Source organism: Hypomesus nipponensis, chromosome 13, assembly GCF_054491055.1.
Source record: "Hypomesus nipponensis isolate SF chromosome 13, ASM5449105v1, whole genome shotgun sequence".
Lineage (NCBI taxonomy): Eukaryota > Metazoa > Chordata > Actinopteri > Osmeriformes > Osmeridae > Hypomesus > Hypomesus nipponensis.
The window spans coordinates 7,974,655-7,993,277 of record NC_140373.1 but is presented as its reverse complement, the minus strand read 5'-3'; the positions used below and the strand labels follow the sequence as shown (position 1 = coordinate 7,993,277).

The 18,623-nt window shown below is 42.9% G+C and overlaps 2 protein-coding genes across 4 annotated transcripts; both read left to right on the top strand.

Annotated features, from left to right (window-relative positions):
- The first annotated feature begins 47 nt into the window (after positions 1 to 47).
- LOC146259803 (uncharacterized) lies at positions 48 to 2,345 on the top strand. The gene is made up of 2 exons (XM_084669742.1): positions 48 to 760; positions 1,497 to 2,345. Exons 1-2 carry the CDS (start codon positions 280 to 282, stop codon positions 2,012 to 2,014), a joined length of 999 nt encoding a protein of 332 aa, XP_084525868.1. The 5' UTR covers positions 48 to 279; the 3' UTR covers positions 2,015 to 2,345.
- Positions 2,346 to 3,400: 1,055 nt separating this feature from the next.
- Positions 3,401 to 18,609, top strand: cdc42ep1a (CDC42 effector protein (Rho GTPase binding) 1a). Of its 3 annotated transcripts, none has more exons than XM_084670395.1 (3): positions 3,401 to 3,417; positions 13,312 to 16,106; positions 16,963 to 18,609. In XM_084670395.1, exons 2-3 carry the CDS (start codon positions 15,641 to 15,643, stop codon positions 17,679 to 17,681), a joined length of 1,185 nt encoding a protein of 394 aa, XP_084526521.1. In that variant the 5' UTR covers positions 3,401 to 3,417; positions 13,312 to 15,640; the 3' UTR covers positions 17,682 to 18,609. The 3 variants fall into 3 exon arrangements, with proteins under 3 accessions (XP_084526521.1, XP_084526519.1, XP_084526520.1); XM_084670393.1 differs by lacking the exon at positions 3,401 to 3,417 and adding an exon at positions 10,472 to 10,612; XM_084670394.1 differs by lacking the exon at positions 3,401 to 3,417 and adding an exon at positions 10,472 to 10,612 and having other exon boundaries at positions 13,309 to 16,106.
- The last annotated feature ends 14 nt before the right edge of the window (positions 18,610 to 18,623 follow it).

Below are 18,623 nucleotides of genomic sequence, written 5' to 3'. Positions count from 1 at the left end.
GGGTTCATTTATTCACAACGATATGATTTCAAGGAAATCAGCACGGCAAGCTTGACACCTGCATCGCACAGCTGCGGAAACAAGCCTGCTCGTCCGTGAAGGATAAGCGTGATCAGCAGCCATAAAACCTTCAACCGTATTCTTCATTCTTAAAGCAAGATTTCGTCAGGGAGTCCGTTTTCGGCACAACACTTTCATCTGTACTTTAGTGGTAATGTACTTTAGTGGTAACGAAAATAGAATAAATTGGTGTCATTATACTCTATTTTAACAGATAACATGCTGTATCAAGAAAAAAGGGAGGACTTTCTCTCAAAGATAAAACTAGATCTGAGAAATGGACTTCGTCATCTCACTGATATGTCTGAGTTGTTGCTTACACTTAATGGTTCCCAAACAAGGAGTTGCACTGTCATCAAAAATATAAAAAATGGAATGCAGTGTTTAAAGAGATCTGAAAACCTTGCCAATCGGGAACTAAAGAGAGTGGATGAGTGCACTGAGCAACTGACACTTAGGAAAGGGAAGCTAGAGTCTGAGTGTACAGACTTTAAGGCTAAAATAGATGACCTGAAGATTGAACATAAAGCTGCAGAAGACAACTTGAAAGTTCGCAAGGAAGCTCTTGATAGAGCTGAGGAGAACATGAAGTCCTCCCAAAGGTGTCTGGATAACTGGAGGGAAAAAGAAAAGGAAAGTGAAATCATAAGGAATGTTGGAATTGGGATTACAGTAATTCCCATAGTTGGATGGATCACAGGTAAGATTTCTATTTTAACACATTGTGGCTATGACTAGTATAATCACAGTTTATTGCGCACAATGTATACCAATTGTATGATTTGTTAGATAACACTTAAATTAACATGAACTATTACATTGTGCAATATTTACTTGGACATATGAATTGAGTTGTTACTCTCTTAAACAATATACTACAATGCTACTCCAGTATTTTGAAGTAGGCCTACTTACTAGAATAAGTGAGACAAAATAATAAGTCAGACATTGAATTGGAACATTTTGAGGTTTGCAAGTTTGCAGATGACACTGCAGAAGTCACCACAGACAGTGGTGACTTTATGACTCACTGTGACTTTATTACTAATCTTGTGGTTTGATTCCTCTACATAGCTTATGAGATACAACAACACTTTTTTGATAGAGAACAGATCTTAGGGGAACGTTGTGTAACGTCCCAAACATGCTTGCCCTGGGTAAGGCACTTCACCCTACTTGCCTCGGGGAATGTCCCTGTACTTACTGTAAATCACTCTGGATAAGAGAGTCTGCTAAATGACTAAATGTAAATACATAATGTCAGAGTATAGGTTTGAAGTTTTAAGACTTTTTACGTAAAGATCAATTAATATTTGATGTTTGGAATAGAGATTGTAAACCAAGCAATGAGTGAGAACTAATACACATCATGCACAGCATCAAACCCTAAAGAAAGCATATCATACGTTCTTTTACTATCATATGTTTTCTCACAGGTCCTATCATAGCCATAACTGCTCAAGATGACATGGAAAGAGCTGACAGAAATGCCAGGACAGCACGAGAAGAGAGGGACAACTTTAAATCCTTGGTTGATTCCTGTACTGAAAAGTTGAAAAAAAAAAAGAAAGAGAAACAAAACACTGAAAACAATATTTCCTTTTGTAAGAACAAGATCCTACAGATTAAAAATCAACTGGAAGAGGTGAAGAGTAGGCGAATAGAAGTATCAGATTTTCAGATGGCGCTAAGAAAGGCAGTAAACATTTTGGGCATCCTTTCTGGTAAAGTTGAAGTTGCCAAGATGGTGAGCTCTTCTACAGTAATTCTGCTTAAGCCATTGCTCAATGTGATGACTGAGATTGTGGACCTTTTGTTTATAACTGAAAATGATAAGAATTTCCTGATGCAAGAACCTGACATCAAGAAGGCTGTTGAACAACTGGAGAATACCACTCAGAGAGTTTCAGCCATCACGGGCCAGCACAGTGCCCTGGAGGACCAGTTTTGTTAAGTGAGTGTGTATTCATCTACTGGAAACCCAGACCAAGATTCAACATGTTTAAACCAAACATTTAATCTATTTGATATGGGTTTAATATCATGAGCAATTGCATGAGCATGATTTAATGTTACAGTCAAACCTTTAGATTTATTGGTTGCAGGTCAGGATGTGAAGTTTATTTAAGCAAATATGACCAAAAGTGTGTCTCAACATTACTCTGCTTTTAGCATTTTTAAATGATTTAGGCCTATTTGTAGTTCTGAATGGAATGTGCATTACTGCTGTCAAAATTAGGGGAATTTTGTGTCAATTTTATTGTAGGTAACAATGTAACCATATTTTATTTAACATACATCTTGTGTACCATGATTTGTAAAAAAATAAAAGACTTTAAACATAATTACCATCCACAAACACTGACTTGTATTGACATGTACAGTATGTGTAAACCAACCAAAATCGTGTAAGGCTAGTTGCTCCCTGAGTCTAGCTACTTAGAATAATCTTTACCCGCCTGTTTTTGTTGGCCAGCAGAGAGCAGCAACACATCATTTCTAAAAGACCAATGCAAAACAGTAGAAACGGGAGAAACTGATCACTATCTGTCACAGTATCATAGTTGTCTGCCAAGAACAGTGATCAATTGATTGGTCAACAGCCCTCAACATCTGTAAGAGTCTTTTGTGTAGTCGCGCAGTATGTTAAAACATGTTTTTCTTTAATGTTCCATTTCACTGTCAACTCTCCCATTTTGAGTCCTCTATCTTTCCTTTCCAGCATGCCCCTCCTCCTCCACCAACCCTTTCATATGACACTGCTTCTTTAACCCTCCCTACCAGATTTGGGTGCACCTGCTTGCTTACTTCATGGGAAAATCCACCAAATTACACCTATTATTCTACTTACACATATAACGTATACACATATAACCACAAAGGAGGAACTGCATGTAACTAGGGTATTCCTATAACTTTTATGCATGAAACCTTGTATAGAATTGTATGTGATTGAAAGGGGAAGGAGGGAAAACGCAGACAGGGGAGGAGAAGAGGGTGGGCTTGTGTAAGGGAATGAAGGAGGGTGATAGGCAAGCGAAGGTGATCTGGGGAGAGGAGGGAGGGTTTGCTGAGGCAGGAAGTATGTCTTTAGGCGGGGTGTGAACCCAGACAGGAAGTAGAAGTGCCTGCCCAAGGAATTGATCCCCTCCCACAGGAAATACCAGGTCTGTAATGGCTGAGGGTAAGATTTAAAGAATGGTAGGTGCTGCTACTCTATAGGTAGTCCTCCAACCACACATACTGAATTTTGCAGGGATTTTTAAGTTGAAGCCTTGGCAGGGCAGAGGTTTAGTCCGGCATGGCTGTTAAGACTTTAGTGTTGTCACTCTGGTATTCTGGGTGGGATTCAAAGAGGTAAAATACTTTTCTGTCAAACTTTCCATCCTTTCTCCCGCTCTCGTGCTTTCTCTTTCATATTATTTCTCTCAACCATAAGCACACGCTCACAGATTTATTTTGTTATTATGAACAAATACACTTTGGAGACAATGAGACAAAATGTTTCTTCTTTTTCAAACTACTAGCTGACCTTCGATGATAATGGAATTATAAACTACAACACATCACATACAATGTAGTTTAACATAGTGGGACATTCTCAATCTCATATTGAAGTGGAGTTATACAATACAAGCCTGATTTGCAAAATGTGCACACACATACACTCTGTGAGCTCAGCATTTTATCTTCTCTCTCATAACATTATGCTAAGTATATCTTCCACTGTAGCCCAAAACCACACATATAATTATAAGATTTGTAAATATATCCAGATATGCCAGTGAGACCAGAGAATTTCAAAAAATAATCTATCACCACTGTGATGGTAAAATTACCCATCCTGCATATTTCTGAACATTAGTTTTTTTTTAATTAAAATACTATTTCCTGACATACTCAAGGACTGTATTATTAAACCATTCATATTACAGTTCTGTACATCGAAACTCATATCCTTGGAAAATGCTAACCAATAAAATACAGGACAGTCCAGTAAATGGCATTTTGAAGGTAGGAAGACCTCTTAAACAGGGTAGAGGTAGGGGTTATGAAGTGAGGACAGAGAAGGAGGGGAGGGGAGCCCGCCTGTTTTTAGTTGGGCAGCATAGAAAGCCTGCATGCCTAGCTCCAAAGCTACGGTGTGGCTTCAGGCCTAAGCTAAATTCCAACCCACAGAAGAAAAAAACTCCTGCTAACAGCTCGGAATATACTACACACAGATGGAGGGTGTTCTTCATGTCACCCTGTGCTCCTCAATGTCCCAGACGTCACAAGTAACACTTTTGCTTGTGATTATGCATGCATGTATGTGCGTGCTTGCATGCACAAGTCTATGTTTTCATGGCCTTTTAACACTATAATTGTATGGTCATTTGTGGCATAAGTTTGTAGGTTGTATTGAGGCGTGCAGTGATTGCTTGTCTGAGAGAGTGCAGTGGACTTTAAACAGAGCAGCTGAAAGAATAATTTATGGTCAGTGAGCTCTATCAAACATGCAGGTTGACAGGTTAAGAGGGTCCTATGGCAAAAAGAAGGATTCCTTGCACTCTGTACTGCACGTTAGAATAAACTAATTGTGGAAAGGAGGTGCTATAAAATAACCCTTGCCTCTCAGATCTGAGTTGCGGAGCTATATAAGGAAGCCGCCTGTGTCTATTTATGTGTTCGTTCTTTTTCTTACACCCGATTTCCTTCTTTGTCTCTCTCTTCCCTCTTGTTCCTTTACCTCTTTCTCCAGTCCTCTTTCTGGCCCTCTCTCTTTCCCTTCTTCCTCACTCCCACTGCCCTAGACCAATAGTTGGAGGCAAACACAGCTATCCCAGGAGCAACACAGCCACCATAGTCTCGTCCAGTCAAACATGAGGGATTATGCACTTCACCCTTTTTACCTGAGAGTCTGCCTGGCATCCTTGCCTCAGACCCCTCTCTCTTCCTCTGTGCTCTAGAAGATGACAGTCTATCTCGCCCAGGAATGAATGACCACACAACGCTATTTCCATGCCTACAGCCACAAACACACACACACACACAGTATCATTAAGATGCCACTCTCCACCACATGTTAACTACTAATTAGACTGTGAAAACAAACACACACAGATGCCTTCATCACAAACAGAGGGACACAGTTGTATTATGGTGTTATCCACATGCTGGCAAACTGTGGAGAACCTGATCTATGACAAGGAAATTGGTATTGATGTGAGGGTGGGTATATGTAGTGTATGTGTGTGCTGTTTACATGGATATGTGTATGTCACTATGTATATGTGTTTGTGAGTGAAGTTAGACTTAGAAAGGAGGTTTCACACCAGCTCAGACTCTCAGGTCAGTGGTCCAAACACACAGATCAAAGGTCACACACACATCCCTCACAAAACCAGCACCCACTCCTGACCCAACCCCTTTCATCCCAAGGGCCTCAGACACACACCACAAATGGCTCACACAAAGTAAACACACATGCAGTTCAAGCTCTATTGGTTATCTCTCCTCCAGATACTGGCTTCAATGGAGGGGGCTCCTGTCCCTCTAACTCCCATCCCTGAGCAGGGGGCCCAGAGCTTAGCCTTAGAACCAACACCTTCACTGGGACATTAAAGATATGGGGTCAGTCTTGCGATGCTGTGGGATCCAGGGCTTTGGAAAGCTGTTAAAGTGAGGGACCTACCTATAGGAAGCAAGGTCAATGCAGTTTGGAGAGTGTTGTGAGATGTGCAATTAGAGCATTGCTATTTTGGGTTCCAAATTTGCGTGCGTGTGGTTTTGTGTTTATGCGTTTTTCACTACATTTTCCTGTTTGAGGCTAACATGCACATAAAGCTGAACGTCACAATAGCCTATTGTCTTCACTCCCAGTCACGCTTCCTGACGGGTCAGAATTCACGGAAATAAGAACACAGTCCAAACAAATACCGATGTCTACACCTCCGCCCTCAACGGCTCCCTGCTACTCCTGACTCCTCTGTGTTCCTCCACCCTCCTCTCCTGACTCCTCTGTGTTCCTCCACCCTCCTCTCCTGACTCCTCTGTGTTCCTCCACCCTCCTCTCCTGACTCCTCTGTGTTCCTCCACCCTCCTCTCCTGACTCCTCTGTGTTCCTCCACCCTCCTCTCCTGACTCCTCTGTGTTCCTCCACCCTCCTCTCCTGACTCCTCTGTGTTCCTCCACCCTCCTCTCCTGACTCCTCTGTGTTCCTCCACCCTCCTCTCCTGACTCCTCTGTGTTCCTCCACCCTCCTCTCCTGACTCCTCTGTGTTCCTCCACCCTCCTCTCCTGACTCCTCTGTGTTCCTCCACCCTCCTCTCCTGTTACAGAGAGGAAAAACTGACCAACTGAAAATGACAGGCTGGATCATTGACTGGATTGATCCCTATCTGGTCGACTAACTGATTGGCTGGCTGATACTCTGTATTACAGACTTACAGACAGACAGGCTAGCTGCCTGACTGGTTTTCTGGGTCTCTTAATGCTCCATTACATAAATATATGTTTAAGGAAAAACAGGGTGCAAATCTTCCATGCCAAAGATATGGAGTCTCACTCCTTGTCTCTCGCCATAGCTCTCACGCTCTTTTATTCTGGCAGTTACTGTGGGACCATCTACCATGGTCAGACTTTATGAAAACAAGACATTTAGGATTTTCTCCTTCTGGCCAAGAGACTGCAGTGTATATCTTACTCCAGGAAAATGTGCACCTGTGTCCAGGACAGGATTCACTAGACAGCCTTGCTCTAGTCTTCCAACCAACACAGTAGCTGCTGTTATTCCAGGAGTCATGTTAGTCTGGGCCTCTGAACAGCAGCTCCTAGCAACCTTGGAGGACTAATGCTGAACAGCCCTGCGACTGGGGAAACGATAAATACTGACTGTACAATGCATGACCTGTTACTACCCTTAATTAAGTGCTGCATTTACTGTAAGTTAGTTTTTAAGCAATGTGAGAAGCATGATTTCATACACGCATACTGTATTGGCCAACACAAAGTAATTCTGCTTGACCGTGCTATTAAATCCAAGGTTACATTTGTGAGGGGAGCCCTTGGATTCAATTTGGAATAATTGTAGCTAACCATCTATAAAACAATTAATGGTACTGTTGGCATACTAAATCCCCAAACTTTATCTTGATGGAAATAACTTTAATATGTCTGGAGGATATTACTTTCTATGCAGAATTCCTGGAAAGTCATCTTTTTTTGAGTCTGGGAAAATCCAATCCTGTTCCTCTAGCCTGGAACACCTCACATCCTTCTCCTTCCATCTCCGTCTATTTCATATGAACTTTAAGTTCACTTCTCTTTGACTTCCTCTCCTCACCTCTCTTGTTTTCCTTCCTCCATTCGCCCAGTCATAGGCCTTTGTAATGTGAGCTGCCTTGTTCAGACACTAGGGCAAACTGGTGACAACACACCAGTACACAGTAACAAAGACCAGGACCAGAACCATGTTACTGGCAGGGCCATAACAGTTAAAAGACCAGACCAAAACTGTCACATGTCTGAAAACACCCTCTTGTGCTACAGGAAAGTCGAGGAAAAGGGGGGGGGGGGGGGTGTTGGAAGCACACACGCACAGGGAAACAAAACTTACAAAATAAAAACATGTAGTGAGTCCACTGGAGAAAGCCGAGTACCAGCCCACTGCCTCCTTCCTCCCCTTTTCAAAATGTCTCTTCCACTTTGTCAACTTTTACTTGTTATTTCTCACTCACCCTCCTTCTTTCAGTTGTTTTTCGTCTGGATACATGGTTACAGAGTAATTACCCCTTCATCTTGCTCAGAAAGCCAAACAGTGATCTCTATCTCCACATAGCAATGGTGGCCTAGTTTAAACACAAAGTGTGTGTGTGTGTGTGTGTGTATTTCACTGGGCCACAGGGGAATGACAGGGACTTGTCTCACCTCACTAGTTGGTTACTTCCCATGGAGAAGGGTGGTGGTTGTCACCGGCCGGTCAGACCGCACACACAGTCCTGATGGGCCGGAACACAAGAAGAGGCTGGCCGCACAGAGAAGAAAATGGACAGAGGCAAGGATAGAAAGAAATGTGATGAGAGAGAACAGGCAGACAGAGAAACAGACACACATGCAGACGTACACAAACACACATATAAAGATACACTGTTATACAAACAGTCTTAGCTAGGTTCACATCTGGACCTGAGCCAGGCTGTGCACTGAAATTGTCTGGCAGGGTGATTGACAGTGATTTCAATGTTGGTACATAGCAAGCTGGACACACACTTACACTATAAATATACACTTGATAAGCAAGAATATATTATTGGGAGGGTGTTGCCTTATGTGTTTGAGTGAATGCTTCAAAGATTGCCCTGTGTGTGTGTGTATGTGTGAGAGAGAGGGAGACAGAGACAGAGAGAAAGAGAGAGAAGGATTTTCCCTGGAGAATGGAGCAGATGTTTAGCCATAGCTGAGGCCTGAGAACCAGTGGTTTCTCCATGCTGATTTGATGAGATGATGACAATTTAGGGCAGACACAAAGACTGATGAGGAATTGATATGCAGTGTGTAACTGTGACACTGATGTAGTATGGAAGGGACAACGGGTCAAATATAGGGTGTCAACATTGGGTGTCAAAACTGTGTTTGTGTTCACAAGACTTCTGACTAATCTAAGAGACATAAGAGGGGTACATATAAAGATAAAGTGTGTGTGTGTGTGTGTGTGTGTGTGAGAGAGAGAGAGAGAGAGAGAGAGAGAGAGAGAGAGAGAGAGAGATATGATGAAAGTCAGTTAAAGCGAGAGCCAGTCAGACCGAAAGATGACTGAAAGAGTAAAAGATGGAGTGCAGACTAAAAATGTAACCTTGCCTCCCTTTTGGGACCCATATCTGAACAGTGTCCAAACCTTGTGGACTTCTAATGTCAAATAGCTGGCATGCCTCAGAATCTGAGGCAGTCTGTTTATCTTGGGACAAAACGGAGGAGCAGAAAAGAGGGATAAAGAGAAAGCCTGAGAAAAAAGAGAAAACAAACCAGAAAAAGAGAGACTGGAAGATGTAATATCATGAAAAGGCAGCAAAAGAAAAAGGCTAGAGAGGGAGAAGAAAGATAACTGCTCTACCAAAAGCAGTGAACTTGATGCAATCTCATGTTCAGACAGACCTGGAAACATATCCCTCTGACATGTGGACGGATGCTTGGCCAGTGTGTGTGTTTCTTCATCAGGTATTCACTCCCATGTGGCCAGTCGAAGCACCAAAACACTGCAGCCCCATAACATACGTCAAAAACCAGGGACTTCAGTTCCATGTCTGGGCTGGGCATGGAGATACATCTCTTACTAGCTCTGTCTCAGGGCCAGTCTCTATGCATACCAGTCTGTATGAAAGAGACAAGTGGGTAGTAGCAGCAGAAAACAGAGCAGACCATATACAGCTCTGACAACAATCTTTATACAGACATGCCTTCAGACAATACTCTCTTTCCTCCTCTCTCTCTCTCTCTCTCTCTCTCTCTGTCTCTCTCTCCCTCTCTCTCTCTCTCTCTCTCTCTCTCTCTTTCTTCTATTCTCATTTTCTATCTCTCATTCTATCCTGTATGTCATCTTGTTTCCTAAAATTGAAACGGAAGTGAACAGGTTCTGTCCTAATTGGTCTATGCTGACTTGCCATCATACTGTCACATATTAATCCTGACTGTAACTATGTTCATGTGAACAGAAAAACATGAGGTCTGCTCTTAGTAGATGAGGAAGGGTGTTGGCTGGAAGGAGCAGTTTTACACACACACACACTTTACTAAGTGTGTGGGTGTGCGTGTGTATGCATGGGGGAGGGGCATTTACATATTGATACTGGTGTGTGGTCTGGGGAAGTGTTAGATGGTTGTTCCATGGTTCTCGCTGGCCACCTGGGAGAGTTAATTACTTCGAGAAACATCAGTCTTTGAGGCAGGCTGAGGATGCCTCTGTGTTCCTGTTGATAAGACTGTATCCTGTAGGTGAGGCCAGCATGGGAAACTGTTCACATAGAATATGTTGTGAGAACTGAATTTCTGTTGCCTAACGGTGGTTCCAATGGTTGGCTGGTATCAAACCTTCCAGGTAGGCTTAATGAATAACTACCCCACACGAACCTTATAGCTGCTCAATAAATGACATTGGTGTTGTTATACAGTAATCATAATAAATATTAACTTTTTGTATGGGTCAATCAACATAATTAGAACCCAACAGGTAGGTTTATCAGACTGCAAAATTAAATTTTAAATTGCCTAGTTCATTGGCTAACGCATAAGTGAATCTAGTGAGGTGCCTGCTCTCGTTTGCCCCACCCACTATTCTTGATCTGGGTATTCTTTGTCGCCTGCTAGCCTATTTTGCAAACGTCCGCCCATTTCGTTTTCTACCGTCCCTCAAACTAATTTCAGTGTTTCAGTTAGGACTAGCGGGATTGCCATGCTGCGGGACCGGTTAAGGCAGAACACTATCTAAAGCCCGTATAGACAACATACCACAAATACAACAAATTATGTGCAGAAAGGATTTTAATCTAAATTTGAGCTTTTGATGTCCATTAACGATGTAAGTTTTATTTTTCTTTATTAGTATGTTGAAGAAATTAATCACGTTTTTCGTAATTACATTTTTAGTAGTGTAGTTAGTAGTGTAGTCAAGTAAATTAACATCAAACATTTTGGTTTGTAGTTACGGTTTATATGTCTGAGTAGGCTTACTTACTTTTGCTTATAGGCTTTTCTAATAAAGTCAGTAGGCTTTTCAATTTACAATAATAGTATGCAAGCCTGAGATTCTGAGACGTTTTGATGGCTATGTAACTCTGACATGTTTGAGGGACAAGTGGCATGCGACAGTCTTACATATGTCTTACAGATGAAACTTTATCTGTTGCCTGCTGGTGCTGAAATATATTTAGGGCTGCCTTGACCGCAGTATATCCTGGTATGACAGCAACTCATAAGTAGCTACTGCTCCTGAATGAAATCGCGTATACGTTCTGCCTAGTAGTTTGAACGGACACGGTCAGCAATGTAGTCTACAATAATTTTTTCTTCAATATAACAAGAGCCACAGTGAAAACTAGATCTGGAGAGTCCATTTCAGCATTGTTATAAAGAGTTTTAAAATTATAACTGACTTTTAAATACTATTTTTTACAACAGTGTAATAGTTCATTGTCATACCAAAGCCCACTTAACACCACCAAATTACCTTCCAAATATGAACTGCGCTGCCCTTAACAATGGAGGGATGTCTACGCGTAATTACTCAGTGCTCATAAAGCCTAAAACTTCACAGGACCGATGAGGGAGTGTGTTGGTTAACTTTGCTGTAAACTCATTATCACCAATCAGCAGAGATGAACTCAAGACTGATCAATGAGGGTTGTTAGAGAAGCAGGCGCTGTGATAACCTACTTAAGCACTGCGTTCTGTAGGCCTGAGCTTGCCACACGTCTAATTGATTCAGTACAATGGATAACAATGATCTATAATACTAGCAGATCTGTGGCTAGCATGATTTATTGATCGCTCTCTTTATTTTGCCAACTCATTTGTTTCGTAATACAACCCCTGGACCTTTCGTTGGCACCTACACAGTACTAGGAAACGCCACTGGAGGGATTCTATCACCTCTATGTATTTTATTATTATTTACTTTTTAAATTATTATTACCAAATCAAACAGGACTATATTGTCTAGAATCAGTCATTAGAATCCCCTCCATCACAAGATATCCTAATGGTTGGCCCCACAGTATTTCTATAATACTGAAGTACAAGGCCCTGGGTGCTTGCCGCCAACCAGCAATACAGTACATCCCTTTGTCAGGAGGGTCATTGCTAAAGCAGTGAAAATAGAGAGAGGACATTACATGAGAGTTTCATCCAATAGGAGCTATCCTTTGCCATGTTACCTTCTCCCAACATTCCTCCTGAGTGACCCACTGCCCTTTTGGCATCTTTGCAGTAAACAGGAAGAGGTCAGTTTATGGGAGGTGTGAACTCTCATTCTGAGTGTTTGTCGTTACACCTGACGGGGGCCTTCTGACTGTGGTATGTGTGTGTGTTTGTGTTTGTGTGTGTGTGTTTATGAGTGAGAGAGGGTGTCGGTGGAGATGAAGGTGTGGGTGGGAGAGCAGAATGTGGGGGGTGGGATCTTGCCACACATGAAGTTCAGTAGAGAATGTTATGTGCTTCATCACGCTGTCATTACCAAATGGTTGCAACTGACACCTTTCTCGACCCCCTCAAAGGGTGTTCTCAGTAATATGAGAAAAAACAAATGGTGGGAGTGTGAGAGAGAGAGAGAGAGAGAGAGAGAGAGAGAGAGAGAGAGAGAGAGAGAGAGAGAGAGAGAGAGAGAGAGAGAGAGAAAGAAAGAAAGAAAGAAAGAAAGGCAAAATAAATAGGGCAAATAGATGTATGAGAGAGAGAATGTGATTTTTGGAGTATGGATATTTGAGGAAGCATTAAAATATTTCCTTGGCTCAGGAGGAAGTACAGTTATGTTTTCCTTGGATTCAAGTCGAACACAGAGGGGAACAAATAGAATGAAAGTCATAGGGTCAGTGAAAAACTGTGTCCTTATCTTGTATGTTTGCTCACCTGGTTAGCTGGGTTAGTGAGTGTGGGACATGAAAGAGGGTCTAAGTTTGGTATAGAGGGGAGAGAAGAGGCAAAAGGTAGTAAATGAACAGCTGATTATTTACCACACAAAGTACATTCTGGGTTAGAAAGAAAAAAAGATTATAGGAGAAATAATTGAGGGCACGTTGATAAGTTGATGCTAGCAGGATAGTTGGTCCAACAGCACAGTTTACAGTTAAACAGCACGGTACGTTGCACTACAGAGATGGAAGCCGAGATGGAAAAGATCAAAACCAAATGTGCTTCTAAGAATGTGGGCTGGATGATGGATGTAATTGGGAGAGAGAGAAGAGAAAGAGAGAGGGTGAGTGGAGAAGGTTGAAGGGAGAAAGGGAGGGGAGATCAGTGATGTTTCTCCCAGGAATCTGTCTACACACAACTCCCATTAGATGGTGGTTTGTCTGGTCTCCAGAATCTTTACTGACACACAGACACATGGTAGCAAACAGGGTCCAATGGAAACCCAATGACTTCTCACCATCTATCTCCTTCCTTCTTTCTCCTCCCTCTCACTCACCGCCTTCATCCCTGCTCCCGTTGTCTCTCCCATCTCGTTCTCTGTTTTATAATGTCTCTATCCTCTTGTTTCTCTCCCACCTTTCTTTCCAGCAGCAGACAGACCATTCCTATTGAATGCAGAGCTCCTCCAGCCCAGAGAACCAGTAGACCAGGGGACCTGAACCAGACCAGCCCCAGGGAGAGACAGCTCAACGGGGGAAGGAAAAGAGGCTAGATTAAGGGATAATCCTGGACATGATCATCCCCCCTCCGGAGGGGCATCCCACTTCTTTCCTTCCAAGGAGTCAGACAGACGCCCAGATTAATGCTTAACGTATTACCTTAATTCATGTTGTCTTTCCTCAATCTGGGGGATCATTCTCAACCTGTGCTATCAGATACCTGGAGTGCCGGCCGCTGGATTAATTTAACTCTGAAAACAACGGACCAGGTGGAGGAGAGAAGGAAAGGATGAGAACAGCGAAGAGGGAGAGACACTAGAGAGCTGCATACTACATCATTGGATAAACCTGAAACACCAGGCTGTGGAAGGACTGTGGAAAGAGCTATACAGGCACATCTTTCTCTCTCTTGCTCGTTCTCTTAATTTCTCTGTATTGGCCTATATGAGTGCAGGGGGACAGGCCAGACCCATGCTGGGCGTGGGCCAAAGGTCCTGTGTTTAGATCAGGATTAAAGAGGCACAGAGCCCACACCCTTCTGTTAGCACACCAGGATGGGTCTGAGCTAGTCTGCGTCCCAGAAAGACATTGTTGACCAATCGGGAACTTTATTCAACTTGAAGGTTTCATATGAGGTAGTGTGTTTGGAAAAAGGTTCATACTAATTAATTCACAAACACGATTTAGATTCTTACCGCAATCTGTTTTTCTTGCTTTCTTTCCTTTCCAGCTTGAATATTTTATATAGGAAGTCTGCTTTAAAGTTTATAGGGGTTGGGTTTGCACTCTCCATAGATTAGCACCCTCTCAGCTTCAGAGTCACACCTCAGACTCTGTCTGCCACTCCTAGTCAAGCCCTCACTGGTGGGATGTTTCCCTGCCCTCTGAAAGTTAGAAGAAGTTAAGGAGAGAGGGCCTGGGACTGTGGTCAGAAGCTAATTAAAAGGCTGCTTCAGACCTGACGCAATCCCAGTCCAGGGCTCCGCCGGAGCAGCCTTGTGTAGAGCTAGCTGACCGTGCGTGGGAGGTGGAGAGAACTTTGAACACAGCCACAGGACCCTGTCTGGACACTATTTTATCATCCTATTTTAAAATAGGGAATCCATTACTCTGGCAAAGAATAATACAGAACCTATATATTTTTAGTCTCCTGTCATTGCTGACTCACTCACTGGGAGATTGCTAGCTAGCTAAGTGATTTTCTTATCTGTGAAGTTTCTCTATCTTTCTCTGTTTTGGCTAAATGCTGTTTTATCCTCCAAAACATATTTGGTTTATAAACTACTGCTGGTCAGACCAGATTGTGATAAAAGGTTCTTTCCCTGCTAATGGGGCTAATAATGTTCTTTCATTTAGGCAGGACATGAGGCCAGACAGACAGGACACAGCTTGGAGAGGCGGAGCCCTCCTCCCCCAGCTCTGTTTCTGAGACAGAAAGCAGACTGGAGGTTTTGCCAGGCTCCAGTCCAGAGCAGGGACAGACAGGACAGACCTTGTGGTCTATATTTACATGGTTCCAGGACGCTGGACTTTGGAACGCAGAATTCTGTAAACCAACTAAAGTCTATTGGGGAAAAAAAAGGATTTAGTTACTTTATAACTGAATGTTATGTATATGCCATATAATCCAGATGGAGCCCACCAGACTACCTATCAGCTCTTAATTACATCAGACAGTGACACTTTCTAGCCAACGGAGTTCAGCCAGTTCACTTAAACGTTTTTAAATCCTGCAAACTCTTTTTGTTGATCAATGTTTCCAGTGTTTTAACCAGGCACATTTGCAGCTGGAGCTGGTCTTACTTCTGAGCTGATGTTTAATAAACTCAGAGCTGTAAACAACTACACATAGCATGCATCTAGTTAACACTCTCTCTCCTTCTGACCCCATTCTTACTGCCTGGTTGCTTCCAGGAACTGCTGCATAGTTTTCTCCTCTATTTATCTGGACCCAATCAAGCTGGATATGGATAACAACAAATGAGATTATATCCCATCGTGAGATTCTGTGGTTCATTAGTGAGTGGAGACCCAAAACCTGCTATCACTGTTCTCAGTACTACAAAGCTAATACACGTTGATCAAACGCAAGAGTTCAAGAGGTCTGGAGACAAGAACCTTCCCGGAACGCAGGAACATACTTTGGACTCTTTTTATGGACAACTCCGAATCTTGTGACATTATAAAAACATTCAAAACCCTCCATTTCAACGACTGTCTCGAAATAGTTTTTAGAGGCCATTGTCCTTGTAAGCTCCAGTATGAATCTGGGAGGAAAGCTGTCTGGTCTGAAGGGCCTTGTCTCCCAGTCTCAGGGGAAACGACGGTTCAAAGGTGACCTGACCCCGGACATGATCAGCCCTCCGCTCGGTGACTTCCGTCACACCATGCATGTCGGCCGCGGCGGGGACGTGTTTGGAGACACCTCCTTCCTTAGCAACCACGGTGGAACAGCCAATGGAAATGGAGAAACGGATTCCATGACGTCGCCCGACAATAAGATCGGGGCGTTCTTCTCCAGGACCCTCCGACACGTTAGGAAGACCCCCGATAGGCCACGGGGAGATTCTAAGGACCTCTCCCCCCCGCCTCCCCCTATTTCCCCCATCATCAAGAACGCCATCTCCCTCCCCCGCTTGGATGTGGAGCTGTCGAATGGGGGATCACCAACCAAAACACTCTTCTCCAGCCCTGCAAAGACACAAGACGAGACCACATTCTCCTATGGTAAGGGAAGTCTATTATAAGAGACAATAAACACACGGGTCAAAAGCTTGAGTATGTGGTTCACATATGTATACTTAAAGTACAAACACACATACACACACGTACAGAGAAACCTCCCCTCATTACAATGATATACTTACAGTGAAAGGTTAGGGTTTTGGTTGACCCTTCTCAGATGTTGTTGAGAAGAAGCCGTACAGTAGCAGCTGTAGGACATGCTGTAAAAACACAGTCCAACAAACAGAGAACCCCAGACAGATGTCTCTTCCTTCAGCTCATAAATCACCTTGGCTCACATACAACACTCCTAACAATCTGTCAAGTCTTCAGTGATAGGGAAGAGCTACAGGCAGTGCAGGTCTTTGTGCTGTGAGTTTCTGAGGGCTTGGAGGATAGTTTGTCCCTCTCAAATATCTATGTCTCCCTGTCCTGCTGTGACTTTGTGACACTGTCCCGGGTCACAAGAGCAGTAGTGTGTGACTGTGTGACATGTAAGTGCTTGACTTGGGTGACATGCCTGGGAGGGGATACATAGTTCACACATACAGCTGCTGGGCTGATAGAGTCAGCACCCTGGCAGCACAACACACTGACACTGACGTCTCCTGGATAGCTTGGTGTTCACTGCCCCCTATAGGTGACTGGACGTTGATGGGTCAAACTTCTTGCACATACATTTCACATTGGAAATGATCCGTGCTGACATTTTTGGACTCATAGCAAGACAGCCAACTGTGCATTTTCTTTTTCTTCTGATAGATAAATTAAATTAAGCAATAAAACAAATTTACCTGTAATATTCGCTTGAATGTTATGTTGTGTGTGGAATTGAATTGTCCCCTTCTCCCCTCCCTAGGTCTGGAGTCTGGCTTTGTCACTCTACCCCGCCTTTCCCGGTCAGAACGGCAACAGTCCTCAGGTTCTACTTCCTGTTCTCCAGACGTCCACTGTGTCTCACTGATTGATACTACAGATGCCATCCAGTCAGTGAGCTCTGCCCCAAATTTGACACTGGACCCTGACTTGATCCGACCTGCTTCCCTGACCTCACTCACCTCACTCACGTCCTTCACGTTCGACCTCGGGCCATCCCTCATGAGCGAGGTCTTTGGCTTGATTGACAGCCCCAAGATCCACCTGGAGTCAAGCCACACCTGGGAGGAGCTAGAGCCTAGCTTTGCCTATGGGGGCTCAGAGATGGACTCTGCAACCATCTCGTTGGTGGATTCACTGCTGAGAGACGACTGTGGCAGCAGGAAGAGTCCATATGGGCTAGAATGGACGGAAGAAGATGAAGAAGCGGAGGCCAGGATGAAAGAGTCAATGAACGGTCAACTGTCCCCTAAAGAGCTCGCCACCAGCCTGGTAGGGTATCCAGCCAGGGAGAGGCTGGGAATGGAGAGTGGGGGGGTTCAGAGTGCTACAGATGTACTGGCACAGCATTATGAGCTTGAGGAGCTCCTAAAAGGACAGCTGCCTAAGATGAATGTGGTAGAAGAAATACTAACCAACCATCTCAAGATGAAACCCTCATCTTACAGCTATACCGATGAGGAAGAGGAGATTAAAGTGTAACCTTCAGATCTGTTAAAAACAAGACATTACGTTCCTAATGTTGGATAAATCAATTTTTGATCATGAAAACAAATCCATCGTGTGTGGATGGTAAAGGATCACATAGGTCCATCGTTCCAATGAGCTTTAATGTGAATATAGAAGAATATTAGCCACATACTTTATATTTCCATAGGTTAAAAGTGTAGTATGGATGTGGACTGTTGTTAAAAGTATCGAAAGGGATAACTGAAATAATGATACAGCAAAGAAAATAGACTGATATGCTTTATCACTAGAACCAGTGGCAAGCAATGGAAAAATATGACAAGCAGATGTGATAGAAAGCATGAGAATGTATGACAGAAAGTAGCTGGACATGCAAAAGCAACAAAGAAGAGAAAATGCTCTAGAAAAAGACATGACTCCCTGATATGTCAAAGCATCTGAGACAGCGTCCAAGTTTGGAGGATGTTAACCAAGCTTCAGTCTCTCAAACTACCATGCTCTAAAAAAAACAACAACACTAAAAGAGAAATATTATAATCTTGTTTGGGCTACAAGCCCTTCTTCAGCAGACAACAAAAAATACTTGACCAACAGACAATGTCTAGATCTGGACCTTCAAACTGACCTGAAGCCAGAAGATTTGCCAGAAGATTTTATATATTATAAAAACAAATGTTTGTTATACATTTCTTCTGCATCTTGCATACACCATTAGCACCAGTTTGACACATTAGCAGCTTATGTATATGATAATGATCTAATGTTAGTCTATTATTTTATTCAGAGACTGTTTCCTACCAAGAACGGAAATATGTTTTTATTGTAACCTTTATTGTCCTTATACAACAAAATACATTATGGAAATTACTTATGCTGCAATTAATACATATGTTATTCTAATAATAATATGAAAATACAATAAAAATATGTTTTAGTAGAATCTGATATGCTTTA